General features: G+C 38.9%; 1 protein-coding gene across 1 annotated transcript in view; it reads left to right on the forward strand.

Annotated features, from left to right (window-relative positions):
• The window catches only part of RPS6KA5 (ribosomal protein S6 kinase A5), a 170,762-nt gene that overhangs the window by 148,521 nt on the left and 2,092 nt on the right, over nucleotides 1–20,149 (forward strand). Inside the window, exons 10-16 of the mRNA XM_087448053.1 lie at nucleotides 908–1,033; nucleotides 1,411–1,544; nucleotides 1,922–2,015; nucleotides 5,557–5,727; nucleotides 9,174–9,365; nucleotides 17,361–17,520; nucleotides 18,920–19,083. Coding sequence (XP_087304179.1) covers nucleotides 908–1,033; nucleotides 1,411–1,544; nucleotides 1,922–2,015; nucleotides 5,557–5,727; nucleotides 9,174–9,365; nucleotides 17,361–17,520; nucleotides 18,920–19,083 — 1,041 coding nt within the window. The remainder of the gene's footprint in view (nucleotides 1–907; nucleotides 1,034–1,410; nucleotides 1,545–1,921; nucleotides 2,016–5,556; nucleotides 5,728–9,173; nucleotides 9,366–17,360; nucleotides 17,521–18,919; nucleotides 19,084–20,149) is intronic.

Genomic DNA, 20,149 nt, shown 5'->3' on the forward strand with positions numbered 1-20,149 from the left:
GGCAATAGATGTTAGCTCAGAGTCGGTCTCCCTCAGCAAAAAGAGGAGGATTAGCGTGGATGTTAGCTCAGGGCTGATCTTCCTCACACAAAAAAAAAAAGATTCAGAAAGGATTTTATATTTAGAAAAGGATCTTTCTCAGACTTAAGATAGAATATTCTGACTATTAAATAGCATCATAGCTTCACTTCTTTGACTCCCATAAGTAGACTTAGTATGGTTTAATCTGACCATCCAGACTGTCTGTCTGAACATTAGTGACACTAATGGCTAACACTTGGCTGGACACATAGTGGATGTTTAGGAAATAGTCATTGAACTAGTGAATGTTCTAGCTTGAACAGATTACTCATCCATCATTATACCACCTTTGGTTCAGCACATCATTCTGCCATTTCACTTGATTCTTTTTCTAAACTCAATTTTAAATTTGATTAGTCTAAGGAAATATAAGAGTCAAGCTGAATTAGACAATAACTGTAATGAAACTTGCTGTTTTTCTAGCTTGAAAAACAGTAGCACTTGGACCACTTTGTTTAATACCTTAACTCTACCTTTTTTGAGAAGTTAGTTATGTTTAAAAGTGAACTTTTATCAGGAATGCAAAAGCATCATAGCTATGAGTCAGATATTGGGGGGGGTGGAATAGGGAGGAAGTGTTTCTCTGTCTTTAATTTTGAATTGGTTTAATTCTGCCAGAAGATGGCATTATCTCCTTCTGAAAAGCATTTTTATATTGATTTGAAATAATTTTGCATTTTGAATAACAAATAAAATTAGATTCATCTTAAATATTTGTGTTTTTCATTCTTTTTTCTTGATTTAAGAGAAAAATTATTACAATCTAGTTTGTGCTAAATTGGAAAATTGCAAATTCTGATTCTTTCTCTTCCCTTTTCTTATTTAGGGCTATTCCTTTGTTGCTCCCTCCATTCTGTTCAAGCGTAATGCGGCCGTCATAGATCCTCTTCAGTTTCACATGGGAGTTGAACGTCCTGGAGCTACAAATGTTGCTAGGAGTGCGATGATGAAGGTATATAGATGTGGCTAGTTAAATGACATAGTTAGGGTTTAAATACCAATACTAATTGACTTTCTCAATTCCGGTATATTTAATAGACTACTATTTGACTTAAATGTAATTTTAAACATGAATTAATGGAAATAGCAATATTTGCCCTAGAGAATTATTAACATCAATTTGAATGAGCTTCTTTTTACAATGATAGAAAATTATATGAAATATAGAAGAAAATAGAAATGAGCTAAAGTAAGATGAATTTTCAAAGATTATAAACGTATTCCATTCATATTTGTTAATATGAATAATTTTCTGTTACTCTACAATTTTATTTATCCCTGTGTATTACTAATATTTTCTTAAGTTAAATGATGTTGGTTTCTTATCAGGACTCTCCGTTCTATCAACACTATGACCTAGATCTGAAGGACAAACCATTGGGAGAAGGAAGTTTTTCAATTTGTCGAAAGTGCATACACAAAAAAAGTAACCAGGCATTTGCAGTCAAAATAATCAGCAAAAGGTATGGCCATTGTTGGCAGTCTCTCTTATGTGTTCGTCCTAGTCAATGGGTTTGAGAGCCAGGTAGTTGTTTTGCTAACTGATTATTAATTACCTCCATGATTGTATATTCTTATTACTAAATGGTCAGACAAGTAGGGCATCCATTTCTTCCTATGATGAGCTCTTTTCTGACTCAGAAATAATCATTTTCTCGAGAATAATACATACTTGCTCTGGTGGGTAGTATGACTCATTACTTTTATGGAAGCCTTACTCTGATTTTTTGACACTTATATTCTGAATACACTGTAAATAAAAACAAAATTAGGGTTCGGGCAATACTGACATAAAAACATGGTGAAGAGATACATAGAAGCTAATTGCTTCATCTTGCAGGTTGGAAGCCAATACTCAGAAAGAAATAACAGCTCTGAAACTCTGTGAAGGACATCCCAATATTGTGAAATTGCATGAAGTTTTTCATGATCAGGTATTCCACATTTTTTTCTGCGCATACTAATTCACATACAAGGCTCTAGTTTTCACCAGTTTTGTTGGTGCTGCTGCGTCAGAGTCAGGGATATGGGACATCACCAACCACTACAGAGGGCAGAGAAACCGCTGCACACACTTACCCACTTACCGCTTACCCACTCCAAAATGGATGTGTCCTTTCACTTCTACTTTTCTTACTCAGCAGTAGTCACATATGACATGGAAGGAGGACAGAGGGCAGGGGCCCAATAGCACTGCCCCCAGCTGCGTTGTGCTTATTGCCAGTTCAGCTGCTACCCACCATAGCTTAATCACCACATACCTCTCAGTACTCAGTGATTCTCAACTTCAACTTTCCTTTTACTTCTGGAGTAGAACTTAGAGAGCCTGAAGCCTAATTAGTGCAAGCTAAAGAACAAGTAGGAAGCAGAAGGGCAAAGATACTCTCCTTTCATCTTCTTAGTCCGGGTGGCAAATTCTGCTCAGACCACAGACCAGGTCATGCTGCCCGCTTCTTCTGCTCCCAGTCCAACGGGAACCTAACACAGAGGCATGTGACTTTGGATATGGGAGAAACACCATTGTGTCAGGTCTATATCTTCTCTCCAGCCCCTCCACTGCCACCATCCATGACAGAAATTACTCCATTACAGTTGTCTTTCCCCCTGGGACTGGGTGGGATGACACAGTCCTACCCAAGACAATATCCTAGGCACCAGAGCTAAAACCAATCCTGGATGTGGTGTGCCCTAACTTTAGCAAAGAAGAAACAGAGATCCAGAAGGGTCATGAGACTTGTCCATGGTCACATAGCAAGTCAGTGAAAATCTAGTAGGGAAAACCTGGTCCCCACTTCTGGGCTGTCTCCATAGAGCTGCTGTAAGATCCACGTCCTAGGATAGCTGTGGCCCAGTTCTCTACCACATTGAAATTTCCCCAAATGATACATGATGGTGAAACCAGGCAGCAGCAGCAGTAGCATCATAACTATAGTAACTGCTGCCATTTGTTATTGCCTACATTCTGTGACCCAGGTGCTGTGCCAGACACTCTACGTGTATTATCTTATTCAATCTGTATAGTAACTCCATGAGGTGAGAAAACTGAAACTCACAGAAGTTACGTAAAGGGTCTCACGGTTCGTAAGTGGTAACGCTGGCGTCTGAACCGATGCGGTCCAACTTCAGAACAACCTTTAGTTACTTTGCTCTCCTGCCTTAAGGGAGGCAAAAGCAGCCGGTTTTCACATCGGGTGAGTGAGCACCCAAAAATGACATCATCATCTACTTGCTCTTTGATTCTTAGTCAGAAAAGGAGCATCTTTGAAGCGAGGACTCAGGGAGAACTGCTGTCCCTGCTCCTCTGCTGCCTCCACCTCATCGGGCTACTCAGCTGTAGTGGAGGTAGTGAGTGCCCTGTCCACTGGAGGTGCTTAAGAAGAGCCTGGACGGTCTCCTGTTGAAGGTGATTCACTTATCAATCAAGGGATTGGTGGATGGCCTTGGTCACTCCCCTCTCTGGGTCTGCAGCTGTGCCCCTAGGTACATCCTGGCAAAGACATTCGATCTCTGACCTCTGGGCTGATGTTGGATCTCAGGAACTGCATCCCTAATTTTTTATTTATGTCACAAGTTAAATTTATTATTTGCTGTGTTTGTGTTCAAGAGTTACTAGATATACTAGAATATAAATTGTCTCATGATAAATATATTTTCATTATAATATTCAGTTGTTGATACCTTGGGTTGTTTTTTCCATGATGATGACACAGTTGCCTAGATCATCCCCAAATCCACATAGTCTTCAACTAATGTGTGAAATTAATTGAGAGTCGGTCTTCAGCATTGGACTCTGCAGCAGTGTAGTTCATTTTGTGCTTTACTGCTCTATTAGTTTCGTATTTCTGGGGTAACGAATTACCATAAGCCTAAAACAATACAAATTTATCATCTTACAGTCTCAAGACCAAAAATTCAAAATCAGCCTCACTGGTGTAAAGTCAAGGTATCAGCAGGGCTGGTTCCCTTCTGGAGGCTCTAAGGGACAGTCCGTTTGCTTGCCCTTTTTTAGCTTCTGGAGACTGCCCACCTTCCTGGCTTGTGACCCTTTCATACATCACTCCAATCTCTTGTTTCCGTAGTCCCATCTCATACTGTTGACTCTGTGCATAATTCAGATGCTCTTCCTATCTCAAGATCCTTAATCACATCTGCAAAGTCCCTTTACCATGTAAGGTAACATCCACAGGATCTGGGGATTAGGATATGGACATCTTCAGAGGGCCATTCCTCAAACTACCATACATACATTTTCTCTCTGTTATTTACATTTTATTGGTAAGGGTCCTAAAGTACATAGAGGTAAAGTAACATCCCCCAGGTCATAAGTAAGTAGCATTCAGCATAAGTGGCATTCAGATCCAGGTTTGACTCTAAAACCTGTCTTTCAAACCACTATAGGTATTGCCTTCCTTTTTTTTTTTTTAAATCTTACTGCCATATACTTGTAGCAGATCTTCAACTTTGACCATATTTGTCTGATGTCAAAATTCAGATTAGCTTGATCTCTAGTAGCCTGGGAACAATTCTCTTATTAAAAGGGTTGTTCACTCTTTAGAATTTGCCTATTATGTGCAGGATGATGTATTTGTAATCGTCTTTTTAAGAAGCAATTTTTCTGGATTTTGCTAATTCAAAGGGAAACATACTTCATCTTGTTTGTGGAGTGACAGTGCTGTAACGCGTAGCACCTGAATCCAAGTAGTGACTGGATATCTTTTTCTAAACCGATTGTGTTCATTTGGGAACTGATATAATTCCTTTGCTTTTTGATAGCTCCTGTGGTATTTTCTTTATGGAAATGGATGTAAAACATAGTAAATATATAACTTTTTAAACTATTTAAGATAATACCATTAGGATGAAAAGCAATTATTTTAAAAAAAAACCCACAGTGAGTCATGGATATTTGCCTTGGGTATTAACCGGAACCCTGAAACTAATCTCTTGAGCCCTAACGGGAAGTTTAAAGTGACATCATCAAACGTTGCCTTTTTAAGGTAAATTTGCCATTAAATGAGTGTGTCAGCCCTCCCCTGGGCACTTGCTCATGTCAGTAATCTTCTATATTATTTAAAACAACCAATTTCACATTATTATCAGTACGAGGTCACACTTTACAAAGAAAGGTATGTAAACTTCACTTGATCTTAGCCAAAAGGCCGAGAAGCGATGAGATATGTAAACTTGATAGAGAGGAATTGGAATGGAATTCAAATGAAAGAATTAGTCAAGGAGGAGATATATAAAGATTTCACTGCAGTACTTGAAATTTTCCATTACCAAAATAGAATTCTAAAACAGCCACATTCTCCTTCAACTCTTCCCTCTAAAATACAAGGATCACTGTGGATTATTTTAACGAGAGATTATTTAAATTTGTTGGTGCTGGTTAATAGTCAATAAATGTTTTCCACATTAATAAACTTCTACTCCTCTTCCTTATCATCCTCCACATTATCCTTATTTCTTTCCCAGCTTCACACTTTTCTAGTGATGGAACTTCTGAATGGCGGAGAGCTGTTTGAACGAATTAAGAGAAAGAAACACTTCAGTGAGACCGAAGCCAGCTACATCATGCGGAAGCTGGTCTCAGCTGTAAGCCACATGCACGATGTGGGAGTGGTGCACAGAGACTTGAAACCTGAGGTATCAAATAACGTGTTCTCTCACATTCAATCTAGCATCATTATTAAATATCCCTCAAATACGTATGGGCTTTTTTTGGTTTGTTTTATATTTTTACTTTCAGGGCTTTCTGCTAAATAGATACTTGCAGATATCATGTTTCTTGGATTTTTCTTTATCTATTTCAGTCTCAAATAAATTTGTCTTTTTTTTTTTTTTTTTTTTGCGCCAGCTGATCATCTCAAGGTTATATTTGTAAGTGTGACAGCCCTTTATGGAAGAAATACTTCATGCAATAATTGTGGACTAAAAATAGCAATGGAAATTTTTGTAGCAGAAAATAATATTCCTTCTATATGTATACCATTTTAGAGGGGTTTTTTTGGATGATATATTCGAAAGCTTATTTTTCACATTTGTAATCAAATTGATTAGCTCATGAACAGGAATGTATAGAATTCTGTTCTAAATATTTACACATAAAGAATTGTCTTGGTTTAATTAGTTATGCCATCCTTATATGTACTTTTCTTTGCTCATGTACTGTATTTATAGAACTGTGTAGCAAGGCAGAAGTAGCAGCTTTTTATATATTTCTTCTTTCGAAAGGTTAATAAAGAAGGTTCTAACTCTAGAATGATCTCTTTTAGAATCAAAAATATGAAAATTCCTCCCTTTTAGAAAATTATCAAAATAACAATGAGAATTAAATATCAAAACCCAATAATTTATAAGAGAATAACAATGAATCATCCTTTACCGTATGCAAAATTATACATATTTCCTCTCTAAAATAGAATTTCATTTTTAATTACCATGTGATTATAATGCATTTTCAAGTATATTTAAAATAATGATTTATTTGCTGTTTATTTTTTATGTTAGACCACAAAAGAATATTTCCCCAGAAACCACCATTTTTGCCTTTTATTTAAGGATCTTGGATTATTGATAGGAAGAGGATTTTTTTTAGATGAAATTCTATGCATTCAAATATAATTGATTCCTAAAGTATTTAAACTTCAGTCTGTGTACTTTCTATTACTGTTCTTCATATTACTAGTAATTAATCAAAAGTGAATTGTGTTTTATGAACTTGCAACTATGATAGCTACCCCTCTGCTTCCTTCATCATAGTTCTCACTCTCCTACATAACACCCACTGAAAATATGGCGCTCTGTACATTGGAGATTAGCTGTCTATTTTTAAATGTGAAAGCACACCACTTAAATGTTTTCTTGACAGACAAGGAACAAGCATGTAATTTTTTTAATTGAAAAGATCTGTTCCATGACTGTATAGAATTCATTTTCACGTTTTATTCTTTGATAACTGGCCATCTGTCGTCTCATGAGTCTCAAATGATGCAACCATCCTCTCCAGCAGAATTTAAATTTGCCTTCCTATTTTACTGAAAAAGATACTTATATAGCTTAATTCTTCTTACTTGTTATAAAGCTTTTCTTTCAAATAGTCATTTGAAATGAAGAATGTCAGATTATTTAAGACAGTCTACTACAGTTATAGTCCTAAATCAAAATATATTTTGGAGAAATGAAAATATGCCTTTGTACTAAAATTTTCATAATAAAATAGATTTCACTTTGACTTTTAAATGGGAGAGTAATTATTTCCAAACTGAAAGTTTAATCCCTTTCATGTTGATATGGCATTTTAAGATCTGATTCTATATCTTTTGGTAGATATGTATGTGGCATTCATTTTCTGCCCAGACGAAATCCTAAATTCTAGATGAGAATCAGATAAATTTAGAAGCTGGCTGACATTCTTAGTAGGCTGCTTTGTATTTTTCAAACTGGTCCCCATACTCTTGAAAGATTAAGAAAAATTGTATCAAATTAGTTTCAGGCAGAACTTGAGAGGCGGGTGGAAGGAGTTTGAATGGTTGCTTCTTACCATTCCTAACCATGCACACCTAGCTCCACTTGGAGTGTTGGGAGAGGAGACAAGAGGGGTGTGTGCCACGTCTCCTCCATTTCAAGAACTAAGATTAAGCAAGTCCTTCGCCAGTCTTAATATAGAATGAATTGAAGTCATTTCCAAAGACTTAGGCTCAATGCAGACGGGCCACGTGTGCTTCCCTCTGCTCTCTGTGTAGCACAATGCCTCACGCTGCAGAGGAGCTCAGGAGTCATTTGCTTGAAGACTTCTCCCAAGCGCCCATCTGTGAACCCCAGCTGAGACTTCGGTTGTAGTGAACCTTACGTTTAATTATATCCACATTTTAATTCCATCAGAAATTCAGGATGAAGCATTGTATGATAGAAAATTTAAGAAAACTTTTCAGTTAATTTTTTTTTGCTTTTCTTTCCTCCCACTTTATTCATTTTTAACTTTTGAATGGAAGGCTTAGAAGATTTTTCTTCTTTGTTGCAATGAAACCTTCTATGATGTCTTTTATTTCAGTTAGAATAATATTAACAAAGCAAATGACATTCCAGAGCTGGGTAATAATTTAATGATCATAAAGGCATTTTGTTAGGATGTCTAAAGACAGTATAATCAGATTCATTTACTGTGGGTACTGGGTTGCTGTACTAATAAAAATGATTTGTGTATCAGTACAGTTAGCATTTATTAAACATGCAATAAATACAAAAGTAATACAGTAAAACCTGTATTACTCAGGTAATATGAGTAATAACCTGATTTATTGATTACTTAATAATTGAGAAACCCTGGCAATGAATGATTCAAAATCACAATGTTTTCTGCATGATTGAGGGATAATACCCATAAGCATCAAAAAATGTTGTAAGTATTAACTGTTTTGGATAAAATATTTGTGAAATGTAATGTATGTCTCCATCGTGTCTTCTTTAATAGGCTACACTAGATATTATATAACTATTTTATTTATGACTTCATTCAATGAACAGATATTTACCAAAGCACCTACTATGTGACTGCACCAGGCTCTGGGGATAGAGTCATAAGTAAGGTGGACACACAGCCCCCGCCCTTATGGATTTGTGGTCTAATGGGGATGAAGACATTTAACATACAATGCAGAGGTGATAGGTGCCAGGAAGGAAAAGTAAATAATGCTAGGAGGAAATATATAAAGGTCTAACTTCAGTTTAGTGGCACGGTTAGTGTGGTCTCTCTAAATGAGGAGTAGATAAGGGAGGTTGGTACAGGAAGTAGAAGACAAAGGCAGTCAGAGGGCAAAGCGGAGACCTTAGAAGGATCTGATGTCTGAAGGGTCTGACAGCAGAAGAGATGTAGTGCAGTCGAAAACCATTTCACATGACATCGTCAAATTGAAGTAATACCAAAAGGTATAAAGCAGAGAACAACAGTTCACTGACATCCGGCTCCCAGACCCTCTCTCTGTGTCTGAATCCAGTATCAATATGTGGATAGATGATGTTACATAAATGGCATCACCAAGTCCCATGACGTTTTAATGAGACACTAATTTAAGTGTGTTTGTGTCTTGCAGAATTTATTGTTCACTGATGAAAATGACAACTTGGAAATTAAAGTAATTGATTTCGGGTTTGCACGCTTAAAGCCGCCTGATAATCAGCCTCTCAAGACGCCGTGCTTCACCCTTCATTATGCTGCCCCAGAGCTCTTGAATCATAACGGCTACGACGAATCCTGTGACCTCTGGAGCTTGGGCGTCATTTTGGTGAGTTCATTTCAGTAGACCGTTAAACCCAGTCAGTTCTTGGATGTCCTCTGTACCCCTCTCTCTCTTTGCTGTTTTTCTTAAATTCATGAAAAAATTGGCAAATTCGTTTCCTTTCTGTACAGCCACTTAAAGACCTGAAAGAAGACTGTTTCCTTTTCTTAAAACTTACATTGGAGAAAATGTAGGAATTTTTATTTTGGTTTATTTTGAAATGTTTAAGGCAGCTGTGTTTTATGTGTATAAAAGTGTTCTGTATTGTTTCTTTAAAAGAAGCAATAGTATATTTTCAAAAGATGTGCCTATTATGTTAGAGAGGATGTGAAAATAGCAAAGTGATTCATTAATAGAAAATCGTTTAAAAATATTCTGAGATTTTCAGACTAAAAATGTAATTAGAGAATATCATTTAGGATAAATTAACAAATTAATAGTTAAAAAATTATAATTATTTACAGTAACTTATAGTAATCGCGGTAAGCATCCTTTTCACAAAGTGTCCTTGGCTGCCACGATCAGAAACAGAACGTTAAGCTAGAAAAATTGTGGCATGTTTTTTTTCTCAAAATAGCTTTATTTTTTTATGCATGTAATTTGTACTGCCTAATCTTAGAGAGAAATTTTTAGACAATACAGGAAGATATAAGGAACAAAGTGAAATCACTGGTAATCTCATCATACAGAGATGCTGTGGTACAGGCTCTCACGTGCCTTCTAATGCCCCGCCCCCACCGTATCTGTGTGCTTTATATCTTTCTGCAGGTTTTTCTATATGTGTATATATATTTGGGTTTTAACAAATGAGATTATATTATACGTGTAGTTTGAGTCTCCAAAGTTTATTTACTAATGAGCAGTTAGCATTTTCCAGCTTTTCACTAATGATAAACTACACAAATGAATGTTTTTTACATGTGTGCTTGCATTTGTCTCATTATTTTCTTAGAATAGATTCCTAGTTGAAGGGTATACACATCTTTATTTTGACGTATATGCCTAGATTTCCTTCTAGAAGGTTTGCCATACCATGTTTTCGTCAACTGAATGCAAATACATCGGATACTATCAATTTCAATCTTAAATTATTTCCTACTGTTGTTATAATTTGCATGCGTTTCTTTGATGAATATTCAGTCTGAGCATCTTTTATTTGGACGTTTGTAATTTCTCTTTTATGACTTGCTGTTTATGAGTTTTGCCCATTTTCTTATGGGGAAATTTTTCTTATTGATTTTTAAAGCTCTATTAAGGATTTTAGTCTTTTGCCATTAATATTGGAAATGTCTTTTCTGGTTTGTCCTTTGTTTGAAAACTTTGGTTATAATAATGTGGGATTTTAATTGGGTTTTTAGAAGGGTTTAAATAGAGAAGTTTTTTTTTATTTCTATGTAGTAAGATACAATTTTTTCCTTTATGATATCTGGCTTTGATGTCAGATTGTCATCCACCTCTACCCAACCCAGATTATAAAAATATTCTCCTAAAGTTTCCTCCAGAATTATGTTTTATTTTTGTGCTTAAATCTGGACTCCATCTGGGGTTTATTTTGGTGTCAGTTTGTTTTCCCCAGTGACTAGCCAGTTGTCCCTGCAGGATGGTTCTTCTTTTATTTTTAAGCTTTATATGGTTTTCTTCTCAGCAATTTTAAGTCATCATTTATAATTTTCACATTTAAATTACATATTTATAAGATTTTTTTAGTAAAAATAACTTCTGTAGATTTAAGAGTTTTAAGGACTTAAGTTGATTACATTTTCATTAGTAGCACTCTCCTAAAAAATTACTCTAAATTTTTATTTTTAGTAATAATATAAGATTACCCCTTGTAAAAGAGCCCTTACTTTAAATATAGGCCAATTATAACCATCATGCCTTTTAAGGTTTTAAAAGACAGTCTTAGACACACAGACAGGTATTTCAGAGCCTCCAGATGCCATATCTATGGAAATAACTGTGTATAATGGCATGGATAGAAGCTGTGCTTCTCTGCACATGTAGTTGTGAAGTTTTTAAGAGAAACAGAGGACAAAGGACAGGTTAAATGATACCACAGGGGTACAATCATAATATCCAGACTGTGGGAAGTTCTATAGGACAAACAGCCCAGTTTCTTCAGCAAATAAATTATAAGAGAAAATAGCCTGGGAACCTATAGATTGGAAGACACTTAAAAAACAATGTTTGCATCTTACTTGAATTCTGATTCAAGCAAATTCTAATTTAAATTCTATTTGTTACATTCAGATTCTAAATCTAAGTCATACAGAGGTAATTATAATATATGTATATATATAATGTATATAACACAATTGGGGAAATTTGAACATTGAATATTGAATGATACAAAGGAATTACTGCTAATTTTTTTACGTGTGATAATGGTGTTGTGGTTGTAGGTTTTAGAAGTCACTGCCCTTTAGAGATACATAATGAAGTACTTACAGATGAGAAACAAAGGTAACACCTGCATTACACTGTCAAAAAAAAGAATGCTTTGTGACTTTTCCTGATAAATGAATGCCCATCTCCAGAGGATCTAGATACAAAGCCTGAATCATCCGTAGCAAGCACAGAATTTATTTGGAGTCTCCTGATTTGCCTTAGAATCTATGACTCTTTTGCATGTAGCTTGTAATAAACATGAATGTGGATATTTTAATGTGAAAATAATTTATGTTACCCGCCTTGAGTAAAATAAATACTCCAGGGAGATGCATCGTATACTGTCATGTGGCTTTGATTACCACCCAGTCTACCTCATGGATGTGCAGTCCCTGTCTAAAATATACAGGACTTTAATTAAAATAGAGCTTACACAGTATCGTAGTCTGCTCTGGCTATCATAGCAAAATACCACAGACTGGGTGGCTTAAACAACAGAAATTTATTTTCTCACCATTACAGAGGCTGGGAAGTCCAGTATGCCACCAGGGTTGGTGTCTAGTGAAAGCTTTCTCCTTGGGTTGCAAATGGCCCCCTACTCACTGTGTCCTCACACGGCCTTTCCGCGGTGTGTGTGCTTGGAAAGAAAGAATGAGCAAGCTCTCTGGTGCCTCTTCTTGTACAGACACCAATCCTATTGGATCAGGACGCCATCTATATGACCTCATTTAAGCTTAATTCCCTCCATAAAGGCGCTATCTCCAAATACAGTCACAGTGGGGGTTGAGTCTTCCACATATGAATTTTGGGGACACACAAACATTCAGTCCATAATTAGAAAATGTAGGATAGGATTATATGCCTTCTCATGGGTATGTGTGTTATACATAACTCGTGGGGTGGCATATAGTTCCATTTAAAACATATTTCCTCCAAGTATTTTATTTTGGAAACCTTATTTTTTTACTTTTCTCTGAAAATTTTATTTTGAAAATTTTCAGACCTACAGAAAATTTGAGAAAATTTTGCCACATTTGCTTTTCTAATTCCCTCGTGTGCATGCACATTTACGTACTCTCTCTCTCCACATGTGTTTATATGTGTGTATACATATATACATGTATACATATATACACACATACATAATACATATATATGGGCACACATATATGTATATAGATATATATCTGTATGTATGTAGATACTTTTTTGCCACACCATTTGCAGACACAAAATTATTCTTAACAGAAGTCGACTGCTGGATAATCAGCTAAAATTGTAAGATCTTGGAGTCGAAATGAGCCTAAAGTTTGTTTAATTCTACCTCTTCCAGAGAAGGGATCTTTTCTACAAAGTTTTCTACAAGGATGAAGAATTAGTTTTTCCACCCAACAGCGTCTTGCATTCTTACACATCAGAAAGCAAGAAAAGTGTATTTGTAAAGGTTACTTTCTTGTATTTAGCCACACTCATATCTGTCAGGAAGTGAGGTAGTGCCAACTCTTTGGCAGTGTCTACTGAACATACACAGACCAAGTGACCCAGCAGTTCCATTCTCAGGAATACACCCAACAGGAATGTGTGTTTTTATTACCAAGAGACACGTACACGAAGATAAATAGCAGCATGTTTCAGAATGCCCCAAACTGGAAACAAGTCAAATGGTCATCAACAATAGAAAGATGTTCTAGTCTGGGTTCCTCAGAAAGCAGAACCTGAAGCTAAAGCTCATGGTTATCATGTTCCTAGGGAGCATAATCCCAGGGAAGTGGGAGTGACGCAAGGAAAAAGGGAGAGGGGAGGCTATGCTACTGGGTTGACACCTTTTGTTATCAGTGCACCTGATCACTTGAGTCCGTGGAACCAAGACCTCTAACTGAGCAGACCCTAAGTTTGCAGAGACAAAACCATGAATTCTGTAGGTGGGTCATGTACCCGTAGAATCTATACGTGGGGGACCCAGCACCAATGGACCAGCCATTGGTTTGGCACAGTCCTCAAGGACAGGGCTCCAACCCCACAGGGTATTGTCTTGAGCTGGTGCCTTTACTGAGCTTTTCATGTTCTAACAGGACAGCTGCACCCAAGTGAAAGAGTGCCCACCCATCTGTCAAGTAGGCCCAATTTCCTTTCTTCCTCCATCACTTGATCATAGGGAGCCCCCCTCAATGAGGCTATAGGCTTGAGTTAAAGAAAAAGCATTGGTGCAACAGAGATAGATGACACGCACCTATGCTTGTAATTTACTCATGCCTTCTGGACCTCCTGGGGTTGATTCTGAGTGTGCCATGTCATGTGGTACATTGGATTGCTGCCTTGACTATGAATCAGTGCATCTGCTGATCCTCGCGCACGATGCACTGCTCTTGGTATGGCTTGTTTAGGCACTCAGAGTCTACTAGGACCCAGTAGCATCCCAGGAGCTGTTTGTCAGAGTTGTTCTCCACCACAGGAGGCATGACCTTGCGCCAGAATCCTTCAGGTCTGGTCTGCGACTCTTCTGTTGGCGTGGCCACAGACTCCCCCTCACAGCATTCTCCTCTTTTACAGATACCTCTAGCCCAATCAGGTCTACAAACCCTGTGGCCTAAGTTGCAGGACAGCTTGTATTACAGCTTGGACTTGCAGCAAAACCCTCTTTACTCTGGGCCCCACTTAAAACTGGTGGCCTGCCAAGTCACTGGATAAATGGATGGGAACAGTGTTCTCGGGTGCAGTATATGCTGACGCCAAATTCCAAAGAAGCCCACTAAGTCCTGGACCTCTTTCGCAGTGGTACAAGGTCCAGCAGTTTGTCTTTAAGAGGGGAATGCCTCTGTGCCCCTGACCATTGGAGCTCTGAAATCTTTACCTGTGTGACAGTCCCCTGAATGTTTGTGCAGTTTATCTCCCACCCTCTGGCATTCATGTGGCTTATAGGGCATTTAGGATACCTGCTAGTTCCTGCTTACCAGGTCTCATCTAATGAAGACATCGATATAGAGAACCAGCACAGGGTTCTTTAGAATGTCAAGATGATCACCACAGACCATATTATAACAGAGCAGGAGAGGTAGCATAGCTCTCAGGCAAGACAGTGAGTGCTGTCCTTGCCACATAAAGACTTACTGCTTTGATCTTTCCTGTTGAGGGGAATCCAGAAGAATCCATTGACTAGATTAATAGGTGCTTATCAATGCCAGAGCCATAGTGACTTGTACCACGTTTAGCATGGCAGCCAGTCCCTGCTGATCCATTTTAGCCGGGACCTGCCCTTCCCCTGGTGTGTACACCATTTGCCGTTCTCCTCCATTCCTCTTCCTCGAGGACTGTGCTCCTTAATAACATAATTGCACATAAGCTTTTGCTTCCGACTCTGCTTTCTGGGGAACCCAGGCTGAGGTAGTCGGTGCCAGCAGTGACCCAGAAAGCAGACCTTTAGGAAGGGGCTTTGAAGTTGCATGACTCACTGTTCCCTGCTTTCCTTCAACAATGGGGTCCCTATTGCCGTCCAACCAGAGAAAGAGGAGGAAAGGAAACAAAGTGAGGCCAGGACGGAGAGTGGGTGTGTTATTGAGCTGCCACTGCTGTTACCAAGCACAATGGATTGTTGGATCTTGTTGCTTTTATTTTATAGATGAAGAAGTGGTCTAAGAGAGGTTAACTAATTTGCCCAAGCTAGTAAATAAAAAAGCAGTTGTTTGAAGCCAGGCCTGTCTGACTCTAAAGCTCATTTCTCCCCTTCTGTACCTTGTGTCTTCTCTCTGGAGTAATGGTGACAGAGGGCAGAGGTCCTGTCACACATCCTGGAAAGTTACACCCTAGGATGGGCAGGACTTTGCCAGCTAAACAAAGAAAATGACATTCTAAGGAGACTAAGTAGCTTGTGCAAAGTTAGGGAGGCACAAGAGCTGTTGGTTCAGAGTGTGGGATTGGAACATGGGAATTGCAGAGGCTGAGGCCGAAAGGGCAGGCGCGAGTCAGAGCTTGAAAGGTGCCGGGTAAGTGTTGGGAAGCCAGTGAAGGAGTTTGGGAAGGGGAAAGTTGGGATAAGATTTAGATCGTGTAAATATTACTCTGTGTCCGCCCGAAGGATGAGGGAGGGAAGGAGTTGAGAAGGGGCAGGGAGAGGCCATGGGATCCGTAGGAAACGGCTGCAGTGTATCCTTGGGCAGTTACCCCAACTGTGAGCCCTAGTCCAGTCATGTCTAGCTGTAGCTTTCCTTCCACACCAAGGATTTAGGGAGGCTTCGGGGTTTTTTTTTAAGTTGTTTTGTCTTCGTTCTTCAGATGTCCTAGCATTTCCCTCCTTAGAACAAATATCTTCCTGCTTGGTTGCTCCAAATTAGAAACTGAAGTTTCTTCTCCTTGTCTTCTATTTTCAGACTCTCCGTTCTCAAGAATATAGTTTTTATTCTGTCAGACACAACCTTCTTTGTCAGAAAGTCCACATTTTCCCAGAGCCCCCTAGTCTCTGGTGGCCTCAGAGGGGTCAGGTTCTCCTCTCTGTCTGGGCCTTGTTCCTCCATCCTCTGCCCTTCTTACTCAGGTTTTGTTGACTGCCTACCTTATTGTATCTGCTGGTTTTCCTTTTTCTGTTATTTTGATTCTCCTGTCTGAGAATCTCCGTCTTTTCTGAGAGCCAGGGCGTAAGAGCTGCTTGCGCATCTTGCCATCCTGAGAGGGAGCCGGCTTGTCACACAAAGGTCGGAGTAGAAAAATGGCACGTTCCTTCTCCATCACTGGGACACCTCCATGGCCTCCATACCTCCTACTGAGGGCTGGGGTTGAGACTGTCCTCTTCGTGTCCCTTCCTAACTAACAGCCGTGGTGAGCAGGCTCCCGCTGACACCTCCACCCTCTTCTCACACGACGCGGTGGTTCTCTCTGGTCTCTGCACAAACACAGTCACTTCATAGCACCAGCCAGTCCACCACCACTTGCAGCTTGCCTTCCACCCCTGTAAGCCCGTAAGGCTCTCAGTGAGCAGACAGAAAACCGTCCAGGAATTTTAAAGGATCACTTTTCAAAAATCCAGTCTCTGCTACAAAGGCAAGCCTTAGTTTTTCAGCTTTGCTGTTGACTTCTTAAAGGACAAAAACCTTACAAATTTTCAGACACATGGCTACAATAAAATAAGGTGACTGTAGAGAATTCATTATATTTAATACTATAATGAGAAAAATAAAATGGAGGTAATTACAAACAAAATAAGAAGGCCTAAATAAAAATCTTCTAAAGTCCTTGACCATAGTTAATGTCCTAGGGAAAGGATGTGTGGAATTGGATAGAAAAAAATAGTTATTAAAAGGTTCTGCTGTCTCTCGGTTTTCTGTTAACATTAATACCATCTTTTCTGAAGCAGTTGGATTATCCCTTTTTATTCTTCTTGTTCTGAATATAGTTATAAAAATGGTTTTAAATCTTGATATCATAATAAGCCAGTCATCTTTATTTATAAGTCTTTGAAATGCTTTAGTTGTTTCAGTGATAGAAGTCACGTAATCTTTTAAACCCAATAATGCTAGTTGTAGTATTTGATAAGTTATGCTGATGAAGTTGGTAATACTAGAGGTGGCTTTGACAGTGATTTTGGCAGACATTCTGTTTTGTTCCTTTTTTTTTCCTTGATAGTATACCATGTTGTCAGGGCAAGTTCCATTCCAATCTCATGACAAAAGTTTGACGTGTACCAGTGCAGTGGAAATCATGAAGAAAATTAAAAAGGGAGATTTCTCCTTTGAAGGAGAAGCCTGGAAGAATGTATCCCAAGAGGCTAAAGATTTGATCCAAGGTAAGAATCTAATGAAACTTTACATTTTATGTGATGTGTAGTGATTGAAGTGGCATCAGACCCATTACACATATATTTGTCTGTTAATTGCTCAAGGAAGCCGCGTGTGTTCTAAAAGGTTTCCAGGTGACTCTATTCAGCCTTCTTTTCCTCTCATCAGAACACTGTCCCTTAGTAATCTTCTCCACAGCCATGGCGCGAACTAGCACTTGGATCCACCAGCATCTCAATCCAACACCTCCAAAACGAGCCTGTACTTTTTTACTCTCCTTTCCCCCAAACATGTGCCTTCTCCGTCTCCTGTCTTCTGGACGATGGCACTGCCAAGAAGCCAGATCACCAAAACAGAAAGCCAGACATCATCCTAGATACCTGCACCTTCCTCACCTTCCACAGCCAGTCACAGTCCTGCAGGTTCAGCATCCCTCTGGCCATCGCCTCCTCCCCATTCACCTGGCCATTGCCTTAGTTCTTGTCATCATTTCCCTCCTGAAATCCTGCAACATCCTTCCGCATCCATCCTTCCTTTGTAGTGACTTCTAGAATGTCACTTCCTCTGACTTTACCTGTCAATCATCGATTGGCAAAGTGACCTTCCAGTAACCAAATGTGATCATGCCTCTTTTCTGTTAAAGATCTTTCTGAGAATCCCTCTTAGCTTCAGGTCAGACTCCAGAGTGGAGCACTCAAAATTCAAAGCCCTTCATGACCTGGCCCTGCCTGCCTCCACTTCCTGTCACCCTCACTCTGCCATCGTAGGACACTTGAATTCCTCAAATGTGCCAAGCTTTCGGACTCCTGCTTGCCTTTACAGTGCTCTTGTGAATCTCTGGGGCACCCTCTTCATCGAGCCCCCTTCTGCTCATCCTCCAGGACCCTTCTTCTGGTAGCCTTCCAGGGTGCCCACCCTCCCTAGGTGAGCCCTTCCCCTGGGCCCACTAACACATGTGCATGTGGATTTTCCTATTGCTCTTGTCCCCTGGTGTCATAATAGCTGGGTTTTTGTCTGTGTCTTTGTCTCCATCTCTGTATCTCAAGTCCCTTGCTACACTCCCTGACTTGAAGAAGGTATTTGTACCTGAATGAAGTATATCTGGGTGCTCTGTGTTCGTCTGGAGTTTACCCAGTCACTGTCGGAGTCTTTGTTTTGGGTGGTTATTGCCTTCTGATTGAACAGGCAGTTAGCCTACAGCCTCCTAGAAATAGGCTATTGTCGGCTTTACTGTTAGCATCCAGTTTTCACTAGGGGATTTAAATGTATATGAAAATGTAATCATCTTTGTAGGAGGTTGAACCATTGTATCATGTGAACATAATTGAGATTTATGTCTGAGGGTGATTTTAAACGATGTTTGAAATGACAAATCATAAAATAAAAATATCTTATTTATTCCCACAGGACTTCTCACAGTCGATCCAAATAAGAGGCTTAAAATGTCTGGCTTGAGATACAACGAATGGCTTCAAGATGGCAGTCAGCTGTCCTCAAATCCTCTGATGACTCCAGACATTCTAGGATCTTCAGGAGCTGCTGTGCATACCTGTGTGAAAGCCACCTTCCATGTAAGGCCCTGTGCCCTGCGCACGTGAGGCAGTTTGAAAAGGAATCAGGTGTTCTTACTATAACTTCAGAGGCACACTCTTAGTAATACATTTAAAATAATGTGTTCTTTAAATTTTAGGTATGTTTTTATAAATCCCTTCATGATATAAACACATTTATAAACAGAAAGTGCATGGGGGACCAGAGTCATTGCTAACCCACAAAATACTTACTTCATGTTTGGAATTAGTTTGTGAGATGAGGCAGTAGTCTGATATTTGAATAGTTGAAAATTTTCAGTAGGTAATAAAACAATATGCATAATATTAGAACTTTTTTCTCTCAAGCTAAATCGTTTTCTTTAAAACCTATAAATAAACCTGAGGAACTAAGGCACATGTGAAAGTTCATTCATTCAACAACTATTTAGTGCATAACATGTCCTGGAGACTGTGAGGGATAAGAAGTAAGTTAATTGGTATTCAGTATAGATGGTACATTTGAAAGGCCGAGACTACAGAGCAGTAACTGGAGATTCTGCATATTGGTGCCAAGAAGATGCAAATACATAAGATAATCATATAAGGAATAGATGAGTTCAGGAGAAATAAAATTACCTCTGAGGGGATTATCTTGAGAAAGAAGGGATAGCATTTCCTCTTCAGCTGCAGAAATGGATTAAAAAGTTAATGAACTAGGGAATGTTGAGGTGTGAAGAGATTAACTGCAAGAATTTCTAGCAGATGGTCCAGATCTTCTCAGTGACACATGATGCAAGGTTGTCAGGGGTAACCGCAGCAATGCCTAAGCTTGAGGCGAAGAAAAGCAGAGACAGGCTGCTGTGAGGAGGAAGCCGGGCTGAGGTTTATAGAGCTAAGCTTCCCTGTCCAAGATACTCCCAAGTTACGTTGACTTGGAGTCGGAGAGCAGGGGCCTGTAATGGATCAAGTCTGCTCTGTGTTGGGACTTTGTGGTCAGAATTTTAAATCTCAGACACAGAACTAGTAAAAGTAATGGGGTGGGAGGGTTGGTTTAGATTGCTAATATTCTTTAGGAATTTCCAGTCAATGTTTTTTGTTTTTTTTG

Source organism: Ceratotherium simum, chromosome 24, assembly GCF_057802395.1.
Source record: "Ceratotherium simum simum isolate JZ-2026a chromosome 24, ASM5780239v1, whole genome shotgun sequence".
Classification (NCBI taxonomy): Eukaryota; Metazoa; Chordata; class Mammalia; order Perissodactyla; family Rhinocerotidae; genus Ceratotherium; species Ceratotherium simum.